Source organism: Papio anubis, chromosome 1 (assembly GCF_008728515.1).
Source record: "Papio anubis isolate 15944 chromosome 1, Panubis1.0, whole genome shotgun sequence".
NCBI classification, from domain to species: domain Eukaryota; kingdom Metazoa; phylum Chordata; class Mammalia; order Primates; family Cercopithecidae; genus Papio; species Papio anubis.
The window spans coordinates 107224767-107243961 of NC_044976.1; the positions used below are offsets into that span (position 1 = coordinate 107224767).

General features: G+C 42.5%; 1 protein-coding gene across 9 annotated transcripts in view; it reads right to left on the reverse strand.

The window, feature by feature from the left end:
- AKNAD1 (AKNA domain containing 1) overlaps window positions 1-19195 on the reverse strand; it is a 41056-nt gene that overhangs the window by 10212 nt on the left and 11649 nt on the right. For 5 of the 9 annotated variants that reach the window (XM_009214287.3, XM_003892307.5, XM_009214309.3 and 2 more), the window contains exons 6-11: window positions 16747-16880; window positions 11181-11337; window positions 8557-8684; window positions 8040-8121; window positions 4079-4170; window positions 1054-1148 (exon numbers count right to left, since the gene is read on the reverse strand). In XM_009214287.3, the coding sequence (XP_009212551.2) occupies window positions 1054-1148; window positions 4079-4170; window positions 8040-8121; window positions 8557-8684; window positions 11181-11337; window positions 16747-16880 (688 nt within the window). The remainder of the gene's footprint in view (window positions 1-1053; window positions 1149-4078; window positions 4171-8039; window positions 8122-8556; window positions 8685-11180; window positions 11338-16746; window positions 16881-19195) is intronic. The other 4 variants (XM_009214304.4, XM_009214316.3, XM_009214312.3 and 1 more) reach the window with 1 other exon arrangement.

A 19195-nucleotide genomic window follows, 5' to 3' on the forward strand; every position in this document is an offset into this window, starting at 1 on the left:
TATTATTTGTAAATGTGTTTTCTACAGAGAAGCCAGTGCAGAACGAAGTGTGACTGAACAGAAGGCAGAGCTGGAGGCACGGCTCTGGGCCACAGGCAGTGCGGATGTAAGAAAGCCTGGGCAGCTCTCCAGTGCAACTTCCTGATGCATAAGCTGGGGAGACAAGCTGGGTAGGTAGGTTAGGCTCAGAGGTGATTTTTAAGCTGAGAAGCTGCCTGAGCAGAGGCCTCCAGCCCCACCTCTTCTCCCAGGGCAGTTCTGCTAAATGTTTCTCTCCTTCAACTATCTTTGCAGAAAGGATCTTATGACTAAAAACCATTGAATTGCATGCACTGGGACACCTCCCAGCTCCAACTTTCTTTGCTTCTGTGAAATGTATATATCCAAGACAGCAGCAACTCTCACGTAGCCTGTAACCTTACCAGGTACAGTTATGGGTCATGTGGGAAGGATGAGGATGGACAGACTGAAAGACATCTTGTGATTGAGTCCATGGAGTCCTTCATTTTCAGCTAGAAACAGGTGTTCATGCTTCACTCTACTTAACCACATCTTATTGAAAGTGATTCTTTTTTTCTCTTTCTTTCTTTCTTTTTTTTTTTTTTTTTTTGAAAGAGGGTTCTACTCTGTCGCACAGGCTAGAGTGCAGTGGCATGATCATGGTTCACTGCAGCCTCGACCAGGGCTCAAGCAATCTTTCCACCTTAGCCTCCCAAGTAGCTGGGACTACAGGCGCGAGCCACCACACCCGGCTAATTTTTGTATTTTTTTGTACAGATGGAATTTCACCATGTTGGCCAGGCTGGTCTTGAACTCCTGAGCTCAAGTGATCCACCCACCTCAGCCTCCCAAAGTGCTGGAATTACAGGCATGAGCCCCCATGCCTAGCATAAAAATTCTTTACATTTTGCAAATAAATAAATACATCACGCAACATCCTAGCGTAGGGAAATGCTCTTGGAGTGGCAGATGGCAAGCTAGTGCCCACCGTGAGAAGACCCCATGGGGAGGGACGCTGAAGACTGAGCACCCAGCCCAAGCCCATCAACTTACTGGGTGTCGAATCTGAATGTGGTGCCTTTTCATGGACAGTTGAAAATCTTCCACAGTTGATCCTTCTGAGGCCCTTTTTCTCCACTTTTGGCTTCCTAAAAAAGGGCAGGAGATCCTGTAAACTTTCAGTGCATTTCCAATAGAGATAGGGAAAGTTTTGGTAAAGCTGAAACGTTAAATTTTGTTATATCAGAGCCTGAAACAGTGTAGGAGGGGCTTGTCATCCTCCACACAGAGCTCTTGTCTGCCTGCCTGTTTGAGAGCTTTTCTACAAAAAATTGCACCCCAGCACAATTTGGCCTGATAAGAAAATGTACACAAGACATGAAAAATAAATGTTTTGTTCTGCAGAGGCTAATATCTAATCATCATATACACATTTACAAAACACATTTGAAGTGTGGAATTATAAAGTTTGGAATTTTCCTCATGCATCAAAATCCATTCCAGGCTGGGTGCGGTGGCTCGTGCCTGTAATCCCAGCACTTTGGGAGGCCAAGGAGGGCGGATGGCTTGAGACTAGGAGTTCAAGACCAGCCAGGGCAACATAGCAAAACCTCATCTCAAAAACAAACAAACAAACAAACAAACAGTTGCTACCAGGGGAAGAAACTATGCTATACGTCAGTAATGGGTCACATAGCTTTGGCCCTGGAAGTACACGCTGATTATATCCAACAACTCCAGCAAAGTGGGCTTTGTCAGGTGTCTGTGGGACTAAAGGCTGTGGGAGCATGTGGAGGTGATTTTAGTTGCACATGGCCACCAGGTGGCATCAGAAAGAAGCAACTGCAATGGACATACTTCAGGAGCCTTCCTGTGGCCCACCTGCAGCTTCCTCCCTCCTCCTCAGAAATCCCAACTCCTCCAAAAGAATTCGAATTAATAACAGTTCTGAACAAAGCTCTTGCTCAGCTCCTGGGATACAGTAATAGCCCCCACGGAAAGTTGTTCATTCTTAGTGTGGAAGGCACCATGCCCAAGACATCCTGGCCTGAATGAGGCAGATTGCCCAGGGCTGGGGTTTGAGCCCAAGGCATTGCTGGGCAAACACACGCTCGCCGTGCTGTGCCCTGGCCTGCTGTTGGCGGAGAAGGGACAGGACTGTGGGTTCGTGGGGCTGGGGCTGAGAAGCCAGGCCCTTTCCCTCCTCTTGGAAAAACATGCTGTCCTCCTGAGTCACATATTTTCTCACACCTCATTTTCTGTCTCCACCCTCCTCCTCTGGGGCATTTGAACATCTGCTCTCCAAAGTGGGAAACTTGGATCTCACTCAAGTGTGTGCAGTCCAACACAGGGCTTTTTCTGCTTTTAAACTCCTTTGTGCACTCAAATCTTCTGGCCAAACTTAATTCCACTGGAGAAGACAGCTTTTCAACAAGACAAAGCAGCTAAAGTGAACCCTTAAATCCAAAGTTTTGCATCAGAAATAACATAAAGGGATAAGCATATTTTACATTTTATACATATATAATTTATCCACTTACATATAAACAATTTACAAATATCATGAAAATAATATGTACATCAGCAAGCTTCCTAAAGGACAAGCCCCACCAGAGAGAGATTTAATCTTCTAACAGAAAGAGTACATAGCCCTCCCTTCAATCAATAATTCCTCAGGGATTATGTAGGTTACCAAGATTTTAATTCCTAAGTCATGTGTATCTCCTCATCACTCCCCAGGAGTGGATTCACTGTGAGATGTGATTGTACACTTGGTTATCCTTCCAGCTTGGCTATCATAAAAAAGTATGACTTAGTCTGGAACATTGGTTCCTGTCTTGGTACTTAATGTACCTCTGTAGGGTATACACTAGGAATTTAGAAGAGAGAAATTTAGTACCTTGAATGCTTAATAAAAATGTTTTTTAAATGTCAAAATACTTTCATTGTACTTAGTAAAATCTTTAAAAATCCAAAATTAGACTTTAATTCAATAAATAAAAATAGTAGGCCTGGGATGACTCAGTGAGTAAGCTTCATGAGTGCCCCTTGGATTAAAGGGGAGCTCAAAGCTGATGACTGACATGGTGGTTTAATGACCCACACACGATGGCACATGACCATTTTTAGCACAAGCTTCATGCAGTTTCTTTTTTCAGGGGTGGACACTCATTAGAACACTTAAGACAGGTGCCCATTCCCACAACGGAATGCTTTCTAACAGGAAGCCTCAGTCTTTCAGACCCTGTCATCTGCTTCTATTAGAGTTCATTACGTACATATAATAGTGGTTGCTTAACACCTGCTGCCTCCCTGACTCTCGACCTTCCAAAGGTCAATGAGCCAAGCTTTGGCTGGAGTCCACAGTGAACTTAGAGGTAACATCTCTCGCTACCTGAAAGAAGCTTCAGATAAATGATACTGAATCGACACGGATTAATAGTTGCACCAATGGGTGTTTCAAAAACAAAGAATTTCTCCTCAGGATTTGACATGATTTACAGCTTGTTAGCTCTGGAAGATTTAGTGCTTATGAATGGGAAGAAGTCAGCCCTGAGAAGAGGGATGAGGCTTGTTCCTGGGACTGGGGGGCTTAGATGAAACCCAACAGAGAAGACTTTTGCTTATCATAAGGAGAGAGTAGGGATGGTGGGACCTGTTTGTTATACGGGATAAGATTCCCCCACGTGGGCAATGTTCAAAAACCTACAGGACCACCCTCCGTGGACTGTAACCATGATTCTTAACCAACGGGGCTTATCCGAATCACCTGGGGAGATTTAAAAGCACTATTCCTACCAGAGCCCCACCGCTGGCGATGCTGAGATAGTAGGTTGGGTGGAGGCATGTGCATGATTGTAAAATCTCTCATGGTGATTTTGATGTTCTCCCCAGTTGAGGGCCACTGCTACCGGATCTGTAGGGTGAGAGGGAGGCTGGGCTCTGTGCCCAGGCCTGAGATCTGTGACTCTGTAACTCAGCCAGCGGCCTCAGTTAGTTGCCGCCCACCCTCGCTGGAGTTACTATGCCAGGACTGACTCCAACCCACCCTGGGAATGTAGCCGCAAGAAGCCCTCACCATTCAAGGAGCCTGCGACAGAAGGCACAGCTCGGACTGGGTGCCATCGTCTCTGCACAATCCTGCCTTCCTGGAGTGCACCTGGGGTCCTCCTGCGTCACAAAGCATACGGATGGAGATGTTAGAGAGGATGTGACTCACGCCGCGCACAGGCCAGCAAGCAGCTGAGGTCCGGCTGAACTTGCCACGTCAGGCCGTCAGGCCGAGAGAGAGACTCGCCAAACCTCTCCTCCAGATGGGGAAACGGAGGCGCAGGGGGACAGGAGGAAAAGAAGAAAGAGCCCATCCTTAGTTCTGATGTCTCACTCAGTTGGGGCTGCATCTCTAACGTCCTGGACTGAAGAATGGAAGTTTCCACCCTGGCTTGCTTCTTTCCTCCTCTAAACAGATTTTAAAATCTGGTATACAGATGTCAGAATACTTTCCCCTTTTTATGTTTCCCTTAGTTTCAAATTACTCCAAGCTTCACCAGAGAATGAACAGATTTAGGAACATAATTTTTAGGTCTATTAATCTGACCACTGGCTAGTAGAGTTCTAAAAGCCTTTCCAAAGAAATATATTCAGCTATGAATTAAAACAAGGTTTAGGGACTGTCTGGGGGCCTAAAGGCTTGCTTGTATGTCCCTTTCTAACACAAAACAATTACTCCACTGACCTGTGAGGGCTGATACCACCCACTGTGTTTTTGACTATGGTCTTACCCTTTATGTAAGTAAAAAATAAATGTACTTTTCCCATCATTATAAACAATGGCAGAAGTATCATTGTACACATAGCTTTTTCCACATCTTGGATTACTGCCTGAGGAAATGTCTGGGCCAAAGGTTGCGAACATGTTTGTGTGATGACCCATATTGCCAAATGGCTTTCCACAAAAGTTGTACAGATTTCACAGCCACCAACAATGTGGTAGGCTCAGTTTGACCACACCTTCCTCTGCATCAGGAATTACCACTTGAAAATGTTTCTGCTAATTGAATGAGGCGGGGGGGGGGGGGGGGGTGTCACTTTTTGTGTTAATTTGCATTTCCTCCTTGACGAAAGGAAGTAAGTCTGTTACTATATGTTGATTTATTGGTTGTATTTCCTACCTGTGACTTTTTTTTTTTTTTTCCCCTGAGACGGAGTCTCACTCTGTTGCCCAGGCTGGAGTGCAGTGGCCCAATCTCAGCCCACTGCAACCTCCACCTCCCGGGTTCAAGCGATTCTCCTGGCTCAGCCTCCTGAGTAGCTGGGATTATAGGTGCCCACCACTATCCCCAGCTACTTTTTTTTTTTATTTTTAGTAGAGACAGAGTTTCACCATGTTGGCCAGGCTGGTCTCAAGCTCCTGACCTCATGATTCGCCCTCCTCGGCCTCTCAAAGTACTGGGATTATAGGCGTGAGCCACTGCGCCTGGCCTTACTTGTGACTTTAGCTCATGTCCTTTGTCCATTAATTTTCTTGGAGGGTTTCAGTGTTTTCCTGTTACCATTTGTTAGTTGTTCATGATGTGCCAGGTGCTTCTTTTATAGTCTCTTTAATACTTCCAGCCATCCTGGCACATTGTCTCCATTTTAATGGTGAGTAATATGAGGCTCAGAGGATTTAAGCAACTTGGCAAGGTCGCATCATGAGTAAGTAGGAGAGCTGGGATTTGAACTTTTACCTATCTGACTGGTATGTTGTGTTTTTTGTTTTTTTTGTTTGTTTGTTTGTTTTTGAGATGGAGTTTCTCTGTGTTGCCCAGGCTGGAGTGCAGTGGCGCAATCTTGGCTCACTGCAACCTCCGCCTCCCTCCCAGTTTCCAGCGATTCTCCCACCTCAGCCTCCCTTCCAAGTAGCTGGGACCAGAGGCACACACCACCACACCCAGCTAATCTTTGTATGTCTTAGTAGAGACAGGGTTTCACCATGTTGGTCAGGCTGGTCTCGAACTCCTGACCTCAAGTGATCCACCCGCCTTGGCCTACCAAAGTGCTGGGATTATAGGTGTGAGCCACTATGTCCGGCCAGTATGCTTGTGTTCTTAACCACAGTTCTGCTCCTTGGGGAATTTGTCACAGCATTTGACATAATGAAGTTCTCAGCAATGAACATTATTTGCTCTTAGTATTTTCTCAGTTGTCCATCTACATTTTTTAAATTGACTATGGTTTCAGTTTTGTAAACAATTTAAAATATCAGTATTGTCAAGGAGGAGGTGCGAGTGGCCAAGAAACATATGAAAATAGGTTGAATTTCAAAAATAGCCAGTTTAAAATAATGAGATATCAGTTTTCACTTATGCATTTAGCAAAAGTTGGAAAAAGAAAAAAATGTCTGGGGTAGGCTCAAACTGGAGACACCAACATTCCCACGCACGCCCTCAGCCTATAAAACCCCCACGGCCTATAAAACCCCCACGGCCTTCCTAAAGGCCAGATTATCAGAATTTTCAGCATGTACCATTTGAACCATTAACTGCAATCCTAGGGTTTTATTCTAAAGAAATGATCAACTACAAAAGTTTGCATGTCAAATGATGTTACCTGAAGCAATGTTTATGATATCAAAGAACTGGAAAAAATGAAACGTCCATCAATGAGAGATTGTCTAAATGTGTCAGAGTACATTAATATAATGAAATATAGTGCAGTCATCAAAAATGAAGTGATAGGTTTATTCTAAGTGATGTGGAGAGCTGCTCAAAATATAACATTAAATGAAAAGCATAAAACTATATATATATATATATAGTAAAATCCTATTTTGGCCAAAATGTATATATAGGAGAAAAAAAGACTGGAAGGAAATACACTAAAATATTAGCAATGGGTCGGGCACAGTGGCTCACACCTGTAATCCCAGCAATTTGGGAGGCTGAGGTGGGTGTATTACTTGAGGTGGGGAGTTCTAGACCAGTGTGGGCAACATGGTGAAACCCCCTTTCTACTAAAAATACAAAAATTAGCTAGGCGTGGTGGCACATGCCTGTAATCCCAGCTACTCAGGAGGCTGAGGCAGGAGAATCACTTGAACCCAGGAGGTGGAGGTTGCAGTGAGCCGGGATCGCACCATTGCATTCCAGGCTGGGCAACAGAGCGAGACTGTCTCAAAAAAAAAAAAAAAAAATTAGCATTGATTTTCTTCTCAGTGGAAGTTTCTTCTTTACACTTTTCTTTATTTTCTCATTTCTTTTGTAATAAGCATGTATCAGTTTTATAATTTTTTAAAAAGGGTTTTTTCATCCATTTTTCCCGTGTGTTTGGTTTTGTTTTGTTTTTTTAATTTTTATATTTTATCACTGCTAAGCTTACAGGGTTACTCCTGCCCTTGACATTTAAGGCAGATTTACATTAGCAGAATGCAGGGAGGTGCCCCTCTTCCTGAGTTGGAGACCTGGGCTTTAATATCGCCTATCATTTACCCTGAACAAATCTCACCTTTCTAAATTACTCTTCCTCAACAAAAAGACTCTGCAAACTGTAAAGCTCTGAGCCAACAGAATTATTATATCATTGTTTACTGCTTATTATAATGTTGCTGTCATTTAAGACCCCAGGGTTGTTAATCCCAGCATTTCCAATTCATTCAAAATGAAATAATCTCTAGACCCTCGGAACTTAAAGTGTGGTCCCCAGACCAGAACCAGCAGCTTTGGCATCACCTGGGGCTTGTTAGCAATGCAGAATTGCAGGCTCACCCCAAACTTACTGAATCAGAGCCTGCATTTTAACAAGATCTGCAGCTGATTCGTAGGCTTAGCGAAGTTGGAGAAGCTCCGGTCTAGGTACGCCTGCCAAGTTTCTCAGGAGTGCCGAAAGTCAGAAACTGTCAGCAGTACCAGCCATCACCAGCACTGACACCAAGGATGCCATTAGGAAGAGGCAGATGATCTTGATTATGCCAATTTCACAGTCACATTCGGCAACACTGGTTTTAGTTAAAGAACCAACAATGAGAAGAACCCAGCCAGGCCGTGGCTGCAGGACATTACCCCAGAGTTAGAAGACAGCCTCATGGCCACTTGGTCTGGCTGGTTCTGGACAGTTGCATCTCCATAATGACCATTTAGGTAACTAATTTAAAAAGAAAAAAAAAGCAGTTTGAATTTTAGAATCAGTTCTTGAGCTACCCGGGAGCTCCACTATTTGGAATCATTTGGCTTTATTCTGGCAGAGTCATTGGGAATTTAATTTAGCACCCCTGGGATGGTGGGAGCGAGCAACCTAAGGCAAAGAGTGCTATGGGCCTCGTGTGGCCATCTGACCTTCACCTCTCCCCCTGTCCCCCAGCCCCAGCCGTCCCGTCCCTCAGATCTCTGCCCAGAGGGTTGCAGAGGCTGGCCAGGCCCTGCTCGTGGGGCAGGTGAGGAGCCAGGTTCCCAGGCTTTGTAACTCGTGGTCCAAGACTGCTTTTCCTGTGGGAGCCCCGTGGGCCCCTCTGGAGGCTGTATGAGGAAAGGGCCTCTTGCTGTGTCCTGTGTCTGCTGGGGCTGCAGGGCGAGAACTCACATCTGCGGGGTCAGCTCACAGAGCTCCTCCTTGGGGGCCTCCTGCGGCCCTCCTTGGGGTGTCCCTGTCGCCTCACTCCCACCTGAGCCTCGAGGCCCAGGAGGGTGGCCAGGGTGCTCCTCGGGAACCTGGAGAGCCACACAAAAGGACTTGAATTAGAGCCACAGTCCCACGGGAGGTAACTCAAAATCAGTTCAGCATCCCTACAGTGCCCGTAAGACACCATAACATCCTGCCTGGCGTCCCCACCCGTCTCCCCCAGCTCCTTACCTAGCTGCCTTCTCATCCTCCAAGACTCAGTCCAAATCTCACCTTCTCTGAAAAACCTTCTCCCTTAGTAATTCAAACCTTCTGCATTTAGTTACTTTTGGTCATATCCCATTACTTAATAGTCATGATAGCATGACTATTACATGACTATTACAGGAGTAATGTGCTTACTGTGAGCCAGGCCCTATTTTCAGCACATTACTTACATTACCTCATTTAAACATTGTAACAGCCCCGTGAAGCAAGTATTATTATCCCCATTTTACAGAAGAGAGAACTGAGGCACAGAGAGGTTGCATAACTTTCCTAAGATCACAAAGCTAATAAGTGACAGAGCCAGTATGTGAACCCAGGCAGTCTGGCTTCAGAGTCATGCAGAATGTATTATTATTTTCTGCACCATGCTTTTAACATTTAATAATTATATGTTAATTTAATTTTTTTTTTTGAAATGGAGTCTTGCCCTGTCGCCCAGACCAGAGTGCAATGGCGCAATCTTGGCTCACTGCAATCTCCACCTCCCAGGTTCAAGCGATTCTCCTGCCTGAGCCTCCCAAGTAGCTGGGATTATAGGTGTGCACCACCACACCTGGCTAATTTTTTGTATCTTTAGTGGAGACGGTGTTTCACCATGTTGGCCAGGCTGGTCTCAAACTCCTGACCTCATGATCCGCCTGCCTCAGCCTCCCAAAGTGCTGGAATCACAGACGTGAGCCACCGCACTCAGCTTAATTTGTTAAGTATATGTCTCTCTCACAGAAATGTAAGCATCTTGAGGGCAGGTGATTTGTCTGTTGTTCATGTTGTATCCCCAGTACCTAGAAAAGGGCTAGCATATAGCAATACATACTGCTGAGTGAATGAAGGATGCCAGCAGTAGACTCTTTCCAGGGCCACTTACCACAAAGTTATTTAGAGAGTTCTCATCATTTCACAACAGTATCTGTAAACTTGGGACCAAGTAAAGAAGAGCAGATCCAGACCCAGAGAGCCGCCAGGTAGAGGGCAGGGCCAACCCTGAGGTGGCCTCACAAAGACTCGTGACTCCTGCAGGTCCAAGACTAGCAGGGCAGCCGCTGTGAGCCTGGAGACTGCTTGGGTGCCTTGAGATGGGCTGTTACATCTGCAGTGGCTCAGGGCTTCCTCTATGAAGCATCGACTCTCCTGGGCTTTCAGCTGGACATTCAGGATTCAAAGATGAGTGCAGAGTCACAGAGACAAACGAGACCCAGTGCTGCGGGGACACAGAGGCTGGGGCCAAGAATTCCTCCAGGTGCAGGGGATCGGGGGGCTTGGGGGTGAGGAGGGTGGCTGACTAGGAGTGCATAAATGACCTGACAGTAGAGCTGGGACTTGAATGAGTGAGATTTTGCCAGGCAGGTAAGTGCTTTGAGGAGGCAAACACTTCTTCGGAAGGGCTAACGTTGACATAATCTTTGTCACTTTGTCCTTTGCTCTGACAAAATCCTCATTCAAGTTGGAATATCAGCCCCAGGCTGTGGCTTCAAATACTGTATGAAACTAAAGAGTCAATTTAAGGTATTTATTTAAATGATTCCATTTCTGAGAATTTTAATTTTAGTCTGAATGTTCTGATAGTTGAGGCTACAAAGGCAAAAAGTGTAGAAAGACAGTGGTGGTTGATTTGAATTCTGAATCTTGCATATGTAGAAATCCAAAAGAATTTAACTTGAGAAAAGGAAAATGCAGAAGTGGATTCATGGGAAATAATTATTTCACTGAGTGTGCTATTCTTTATTTTCAGGTGGCTCATGCCTGTAATCCCAACACTTTGGGAGGCCAAGGAGGTGGATCACTTGAGGTCAGGAGTTTGAGACCAGTCTGGCCAACATGGTGAAACCCCTTCTCTACCAAAAATATAAAAAATTAGCCAGGCGGTGGTGGCATGGGCCTGTAATCCCAGCTACTTGGAAGGCTGAGGCAGGAGAATCACTTGAGTCTGGGAGGCAGAGGTTGCAGTGAGCTGAGATTGTGCCACCACACTCCTGCCTGGGTGAGTACAAAACTATGAAGAAAAAAAAATTATTTCTTCCAGACATGATCTATAAAAACTTTCTTATTCATCTGGAAGAAATAGCTCTTCAGTGGTTTAATGGGTTTAAACAGCATTGTTACATCCTAAACTATAAAGATGTTTCAAAAATTAACACTTGAAATGCTTCTAATCTTTAAAAGCTGGTTCCATTTAAAATAATATAATTCATGGGACTTTGGAAAGTTAAGTTTTCATGAGATATTAAAATGAAATTCAGTGAATCCATGAATTAGGAGTCTATAAATGCATAAATACCATTTTTCCTGGCACAAAATTAGGCTGTACATTGCTGTATTACCTCATTTGAGAGTGAAGAGGAGGTGGAGGCCAAGTCATCCAGGGTAACTGGAGAACTCACAGGAAGAGAAGGAGCTGAAGTATATTTGCTTTCATCCATTTTATCTTTAACATCTTCAAGTAGCATCTCCAACTTGAAGATTTCACCTTCCACTTTTCTAAGTAAACATAAACACACAGGCATCTTCTGGGCTATGTAGTTGGCATTCTAATTAATAACGACGGTTCTTGAATACAGCACTGATTTATATTATTAATGTGGCCTGTCTTCTGGCACAAAGGATAATGGGAGCCCACATGACTGTTCATAGTTTCTCTGACAGCCTGGGCTCTAATCTTCACCTGCTCTCCATTGGCTGCGTATCCGTGTACAAATCACTTAGCATTTCTGGGCCTCCAATGTCTCACTTATAACCTGGGATAACAATACTGTACCTTACTTATCCGGATTTGATGATTTTGAGGTCCCTTACAAGGGATTCTAAGAACTGTGATTCTATGGAAATTTATGTGAATTTAAAAAGAGGAAGAATATTAGATATCTGAATAATTAACAAGTTCTAACCCATATGAATATATGTATGTGTATATAAATATATATTTTACCCAACAAAGAGAATCCATTTTCTTCAAATCTGTTACATTTATAAAAATTTATCTTGTAACAGTCCCCAAAGAAAAATTTCAAGAAAATCCAAAATATTAAAAATTATACTACCTACATTCTCTTATCACTAGACATTAACAACAAAAACATAGCCCCCCAAGAAAACCCTATTTAATTAGAAATTTTAATACCTAAATACCTTTGGATTAAATAGGAAATAAAAATGAATATTAGGCATAACTTACAAGTCAATGACAAATGAGAGAATAACATCGGAAATCAAATGTAATGCAGTTAAAGCAGTACTCTGAGGAAAACTTCTAGTCTTAAATGCATTATTGGAAAAAAGTCAACAACCAATAAACTATTTAAAACAGGAAGATAGAAAAGGGAATATAAAATAAACCACAGAAAAGGATTCATAAAATTACTAGAAATAAATGACACTTAAAATAATTTGATCAATAAAATAAAACATTTTTTCCAAAATATCTATAAAACAAACCACTGGAAGTCTGAAAAACAAATAACATTAAGAATGAGAGGCCGGGCGCGGTGGCTCAAGCCTGTAATCCCAGCACTTTGGGAGGCCGAGACGGGTGGATCACGAGGTCAGGAGATCGAGACCATCCTGGCTAACACGGTGAAACCCCGTCTCTACTAAAAATACAAAAAACTAGCCGGGCGAGGTGGCGGGCGCCTGTAGTCCCAGCTACTCCGGAGGCTGAGGCAGGAGAATGGCGTGAACCCGGGAGGCGGAGCTTGCAGTGAGCTGAGATCCGGCCACTGCACTCCAGCCCGGGCTACAGAACAAAACTCCGTCTCAAAAAAAAAAAAAAAAAAAAAAAGAATGAGAAAGGAAAAATAGGAAACATTTTAAATCAAAAGGCACTGGAAAATTCATATCAACACCATTTAAAATTTAGGTGAATTGGGCAAGTTTCTAGGATAATATAAATTATTAAAATTCATTTTAAAAAGGTAGAAAATACGAAAAGACTAATAACCAGAGAAAAATGGAAATTGTCAAAAATCTACTCCACAAAAGGCATGAAGAGTGGGATAATGGGTGAGTTCTACCAAGCCTTTTAAAAAAAATTTCAATGTCTCTAGTATGTTAATTTTTATATATTACATAGTTTAAAAGGTAATTTATTACAGTTTGAAAGTATATATTTCAACATATATTTTTACAGGAGAAATTTAAATCAGGTATATGCAGGCCCCTGAAGCATTTGTATAGAACCTCAGAGTTCACTAAACATAAATTCTATCAAAACTTTTAAGCAACAGATGAGTCCTATGTTATTAGACTCTTCCAGAACATGAAAATAAAAGGGAAAATTGCCCAACTCATTCTGTGGTTCAACATTAGAATATTTATTAATATATTCTACTACATTGATAGATTAAAGGAGAAAAACTAGATTTCTAAATCCTATTCGATTAAACATTTTATTAAATTAAATAACAGCAAAAGCCCTAGTTCTAGAAAGCTAGGAATAGAAGAAAACTTCCTTGATGAAGCTTATTTACTTGAATCATACCTGGGAGAATTCTCATTATTATCAGTAACATGACGAGAATACTGTCTTTTATGGCTCACGCCAGTAATCCTAACACTTTGGGAGGCCAAGGCGTGGGAGGATCACTTGAGCCTGGGAGGTCAAGACTAGCCTGGACAACATAGGGAGACCCTGTCTCTACAAAAAAATTTTTTTATTAGCTGGGCATGGTGGCATGCACCTGTAGTCCCTGCCACTCAGGAGGCTGAGGTGAGAGGATCCCGGAGTCCAGGAGTCTGAGGTTGCAATGAGCTATGATTGTGCCACTGCATTCCAGCCTGGACAAGAGTGAGACTTGGTCTGAAAAAAAAAAAATGCTGTCTGTCACTAGCATTAATTATTCACTATTGTTCTGGAAAACCTAGCAAATGAAATAAAGAAAGAAAAAGAAATGAGACATATAAGAGTTGGAGAGAAAAGAAAGTACAATACAAATATTCTAGAGTAAAAAGCTTCTTAATATTTTCAGATGCTATGGATTGTCATACTTAAAAATGAGCACAATCAACTAAAAATCAACAAAACACTAAGAAGAGAATTGCATAAGGTAGCCCAGTACAAGTTAAATATACAATATAGAAATATTTCCTATAATATCAATTAGAGAAAACATCTGTCAACAATACTCAGAAAAACTGTAAAATGGCTAGTAATAAACTTAACAAAAAAAATGTGTAAAACCTGCATGAAGAAAACATGGGAATACTCACTGCAAAGATTTCAGTTCTTCCCAATCTAACCTGTAAATTCAATACCATCCTAAGCAAAATCCTCATGAAATTTCATTAAGAAACTTGGTGAACTGATTATAAAGTTTATTAGTAAGAGGAGTGTATAAGAATAGCTAACAGAAAATTTTTGAAAAAAGAAAGCATAAATATACACTAACCTATAATAATTTAAAACTGTGTGGATAATGTTGAAATAGAAACATAGATCCATGGGATGGAATAGAAACAGCTCTGTATACACGTGGAGGTTTTGTATCTGATATAAGGGGCTTTCTCAAACAGTGGGGAAAGGCTGCCCTAACCAATAAGTGGTGGGACAAAGATCTAAGCATGAAAAAAAAAGTAATAATTGAATAAAATATAGGAAAATATGTTGTGACTTTGCAGGCAGAAGAGAATGAAACAGGGGACAAGGAGAGACTGAAAGTTTAAAAGAAATGAGCCTGGGGAACGGTGGCTCATGCCTGTAATCCCAGCACTTTGGGAGGCCGAGGTGGGCGGATCACTTGAGGTTAGGAGTTCAAGACCAGCCCGGCCAACCCGGTGAAACCTCGTCTCTACTAAAAATACAAAAAAATTAGTCAGGCATGGTGGTGTGCACCTTTAATCCCAGCCACTCTGGAGGCTAAGGCAGGAGAATCACTTGAACCTGGGAGGTAGAGGTTGCAGTGAGCCAAGATCATGCCACTGCACTCCAGCCAGGGCAACAGAGCAAGACTCCATCTCTAAATAATAATAATAATAAAAGAAATGAAATGATGGAGCAACGCCTCAAGGTAGTAGAAAGGGATGGGTTCAAGGATCGTGGCTAGAGAGGCTGGAGAGCAAATTAAGGAAGGGAGAAGAGGTGAAAACATGGGGATTTGGAGATGGAAGAGACATTTTTGAGGGAAGTTGTGATCTTTTGTATAAAGCGGAAGATAAGATTTCATGCTGAGACTCTCAGGGAGAAGTGGCTGATGAAGGTGGAACCTCATTTCTTGAATTCTTGGCTTCTGGTGTTAGTATGTGGAAGAATCAAATTACTATTGGACTACATTCTGATAAGCAAGATGCATGAAATCCAAGCAAATATTTTTGCATAGTACCTTGTAAAGGTAATAATGAGAAGGCTTTAATGAGAGCACAGCAGGTGATGTAAACGAAGGACTAGTCAATGAATTTGCAGAATTCTTGCCCCTCCAGAAAGCCCTCTGCATTAGCCTTTGGATTCAACACTTAGAAGGTTCTCGACGTATCAGAAACCCAAGGGTTGTATAGGGTTCTGTTCCTTGTCACATTATGCCCATTTGAGAACAAGAGGACCATTCTGGAGCTGATGAGTCTTTGCCTGTCCTGAGGTGGCTTTAGCTGAGATTTGGGAAAGGCTGGGTCCCTCCCTTGCCTGTGCTGAAAGCTTCTGCCATATATGGAATGTAATTGCAGTTGAAGTTCTTTTTATTTATACTCGTGCCAGGCACAGTGTGGTTGTAACTAGGATATAAATAAGACATTGAATAACTTTGGTCTTAATGTGCACAGAAGTCTGTCTTTAAAATGACTGCCCAAACAGGAGATTCTTTGGAAAATAAATATCCTTACTCTATTAATTTTAAATAGCTGAAGCATGCGGAGTTCTTTCTTCCCCTACCCCCCAAAAAAGCCTTTGGGAAAAAATCAATATTAAAACCTCATCCTTACTGTCTAATTACTCAGTATTGAAATAAAGGTAGACAGAGATTCCGTTCATTTTGGAAAAGTAAAGCCATACCTTGGGGAAAAAAATACCACAGAACGCTAGGGCTGAAATGTAAACCATTAAAAAATTTGGCAACAATGATTCCATATTAAAATGCTATGAATAGAAAGGGCTGAACTTACAAATATTAAGCCTACTAAATAGTTTATTTTAATTTATACCAGGAAATTATAGGGAAAGAATCCACTCCTTGAGTCCTGGAATACAGCTTAAAATTATTTGGAATGAAGAGAGGAGAATACAGTGCCATAAAAACCACCAGTTAGAAACTTCAGTTTCGAGTGTGTGTTCAAGGTTCTAATGTGAATTAACTCAGAAATCATTTAACTTTAAGCTTTAACACTTTTCCTTTATCAGGATTTGTAGGTCCCTCACCCTGACACCCATTAACTTTACAATGACCCCCTCCTGCCCAGTGTGCCTTGGAATTATCAGTGAATGGGAAAGAGAAGGGGAAAGAGGGGGACAGAAGAGAGAACCAGGCAAGGACAATAAAGGCAGGTGTGGGGAGAGATAGATAAGAAAGGGAAAAGCTGAGAGGGAGAGGAGAGGAGGAACTTGAGAAGAGGGCCCTCTGTGGTTATCATGTGAGCCTTTCTAGGGTTTTCTTAGGCTCCTCTGGGTCTCCAAACCAATTATAATGATATCCAACAAATTGCAAAATTTTGGTACAATGCCTCTGCCCCAGGAAGCATTTGTTCATTTTGGGTGTTCCATCTGAGTCAATGTCCAGCACAGTACCTTACACTCAACAGGTCCTCCATGCTGTCTGTGGCATGGGGTGACACTTTGTTCATTGGTGACACAGTTTTTGCTGATCCTAGACCAGTGACTCTCCAAGCACTAAACCAGCAGCCACATCAGAATCCCACCTGAAGGAGATCACCTTTGACCCCTCCACCTTACACAGTTGGTTTAAACCTGACCTTTCTGGATCAAAGTCACCGACAATTGTTGATTCGTGCTTGTGGACTTGCTGCTGCAAAGTCAGATGCTTGTCCTTGGTGGCCAGAAAGTTCTGCTCCAGCAGTTCAAGGTGTCCCTGCAGTTTCTCCAGGACCTGCAGCGGTGAAGTCACTGGAATCATTCACATGCAAGTCTGTGTGTGTAATTGTTTTCCCAAAAACACAAAGCAGCCGTACCCTACAGTAGTGTCAAAATGAAGCTGCCATCCTTCTCCCAGCAGCATGAATTTTTTTGTCTCGGAATCTGACATCTAAACTACAGACAAACCCAAGGGTCATCTCAGCATTCACAAACCCTCACAGCATATAGCTCAAAAATACAATTACTTCTGATTTCTCTCTCAGAACCCACTCAGAAGCCTCTGGCCTTCCTTAGTGGGACATTCATAATCCTGTATATTTGCAGAATGGTTTTTACTTACAAAGCATTTTTCCATTCCTCATCTTATTTAATCAACACATCAATGTTGTAAATGTGGTAAAGTATATTTTATTTTCCCAGTTTTACAAAGGAGGAAATTGGAGCTCTAGCAGTATGTCTGAGGGCACACAGATCTTAAAAAGGAACTGGAGTTACATGGCCTGGATTTCAGTCTATGGGGAGTTGGAGGATGAGATGGGGAAGGAACAGCAGGAAGATTTAGCCAGAGCTGTGAATGGGTCTCCAGACATCACCACGTGCAGCCTCAGGCAGACAAATGTTTAAACTCTGCGGGTTAGGGGCATGTTGAAGATGTATGGAGGCTTCAGTCCCACATCCCCAGTCACTAAACATTCCCTGAGCACTGCCTATGTCTGGCCCTGGGCTAGAAGTGTGAGATTGGAAAATTGCATCAGGCACAGTTCCTGGTCTCAGAGATGTTGTTCCATTGAGAAAAGAGACTGTGGCTTAGAGTACTTAGCCAAAGGCCGGGCACAGTGGTTCATGCCTATAATCCCAGCACTTTGGGAGGCTGAGGTGGGCAGATCACTTTAGGTCAGTAGTTCAGACCAGCCTGACCAACATGGTGAAACCCCATCCTATTAAAAATACAAAAATGATCCGGGCATGGTGGTGCATGCCTGTAATCCCAGCTATCCGGGAGGTTGAGGCACGAAAATCACTTGAGCCCGGGAGGCAGAGGTTGCAGTGAGCCGAGATTGTGCCACTGCACTCCAGCCTGGGCAACAGAGCAAGACTCTCTCTCTCTCTCTCTCTCTATTTTTTATATATATAATATATATAGATAATATGTATTATATATGTTATATAGATAATGTATAATATAATATATATTATATAATATATTTTATATAATATAATCATATATAATTTAATTATATAATATAATATATAATAAATAGATAGTATATTATATAGATAATATATTATCTATATAATATAATAATATATACTAAATATATAGTATATTATCTATAATATACATATTTTATATATATTTTACATATATACCAAAACCAGAGCTCTGGAGCACATACCTATATATGTATATATAGATAGAGAGAGACCTTTGCCAAGGCCCAGTGGAAGGAGTGCAACTTAAATCAGGCATAAAGGATGCTCTGGAGGGCCTGGACCAGGCAGTACCCACGAAATGGAGAGGAAGGGGTGAATTGGGGAGAGGTTGCCCAGGACAGAAACATAGCTCGGTGAGGTTATAGGATCACACACAACTGGGTTCAAGTTCAGACTCTCACTTACTCATTGTATGAAGTAAACTTGAACTCTCTAAGCTTCAGTTTCTACATCTGTAAAATTAAGGTAATACTCCTTGCCTCATATTATAAAAACTAAATGAGATCATGTGCATTGTGCCAGGACTATAGTACATACTTGACAGATTATTAATTCTTCTTCTTATTTTTTTTTACTTAAGACAGAGTCTCTCGCTCTGTCACCCAGGCTGGAGTACAGTGGAGCGATCTTGGCTCACTGTAACCTCTGCCTCCCAGGTTCAGGCAATTCTCCTGCCTCAGCCTCCCAAGTAACTGAGATTACAGACACGCACCACCATTCCCGGCTAATTTTTGTATTTTTAGTAGAGATGGGGTTTCACCATGTTGGCCAGGCTAGTCCCAAACTTCTGACCTCAGGTGATCCACCTGCCTTGGCCTCCCAAAGTGCTGGGATTACAGGCTGGAGCCACCACTCCCAGCCAATTCTTATTAATATTAAAAATGAATAAACAAGAGTTTGGAAACATATTGGCTAAAGGGTGTATAAAAAACAGCAGGCGTGGCAGATGTTTTACATTTCTCCCCAGGTTCATCCTCTGTCTTTCTCTGTGCTGACCTTTCATGGACTGCACCACAGGCTCCCCTGGGCCCTGGCTTTGGTTGGTTTTAGTCAATGGAAGGCAACAGCAGGAGAGAGGTGTTGGAGGATGAGATGGGAGAATTTTCTTCCTCC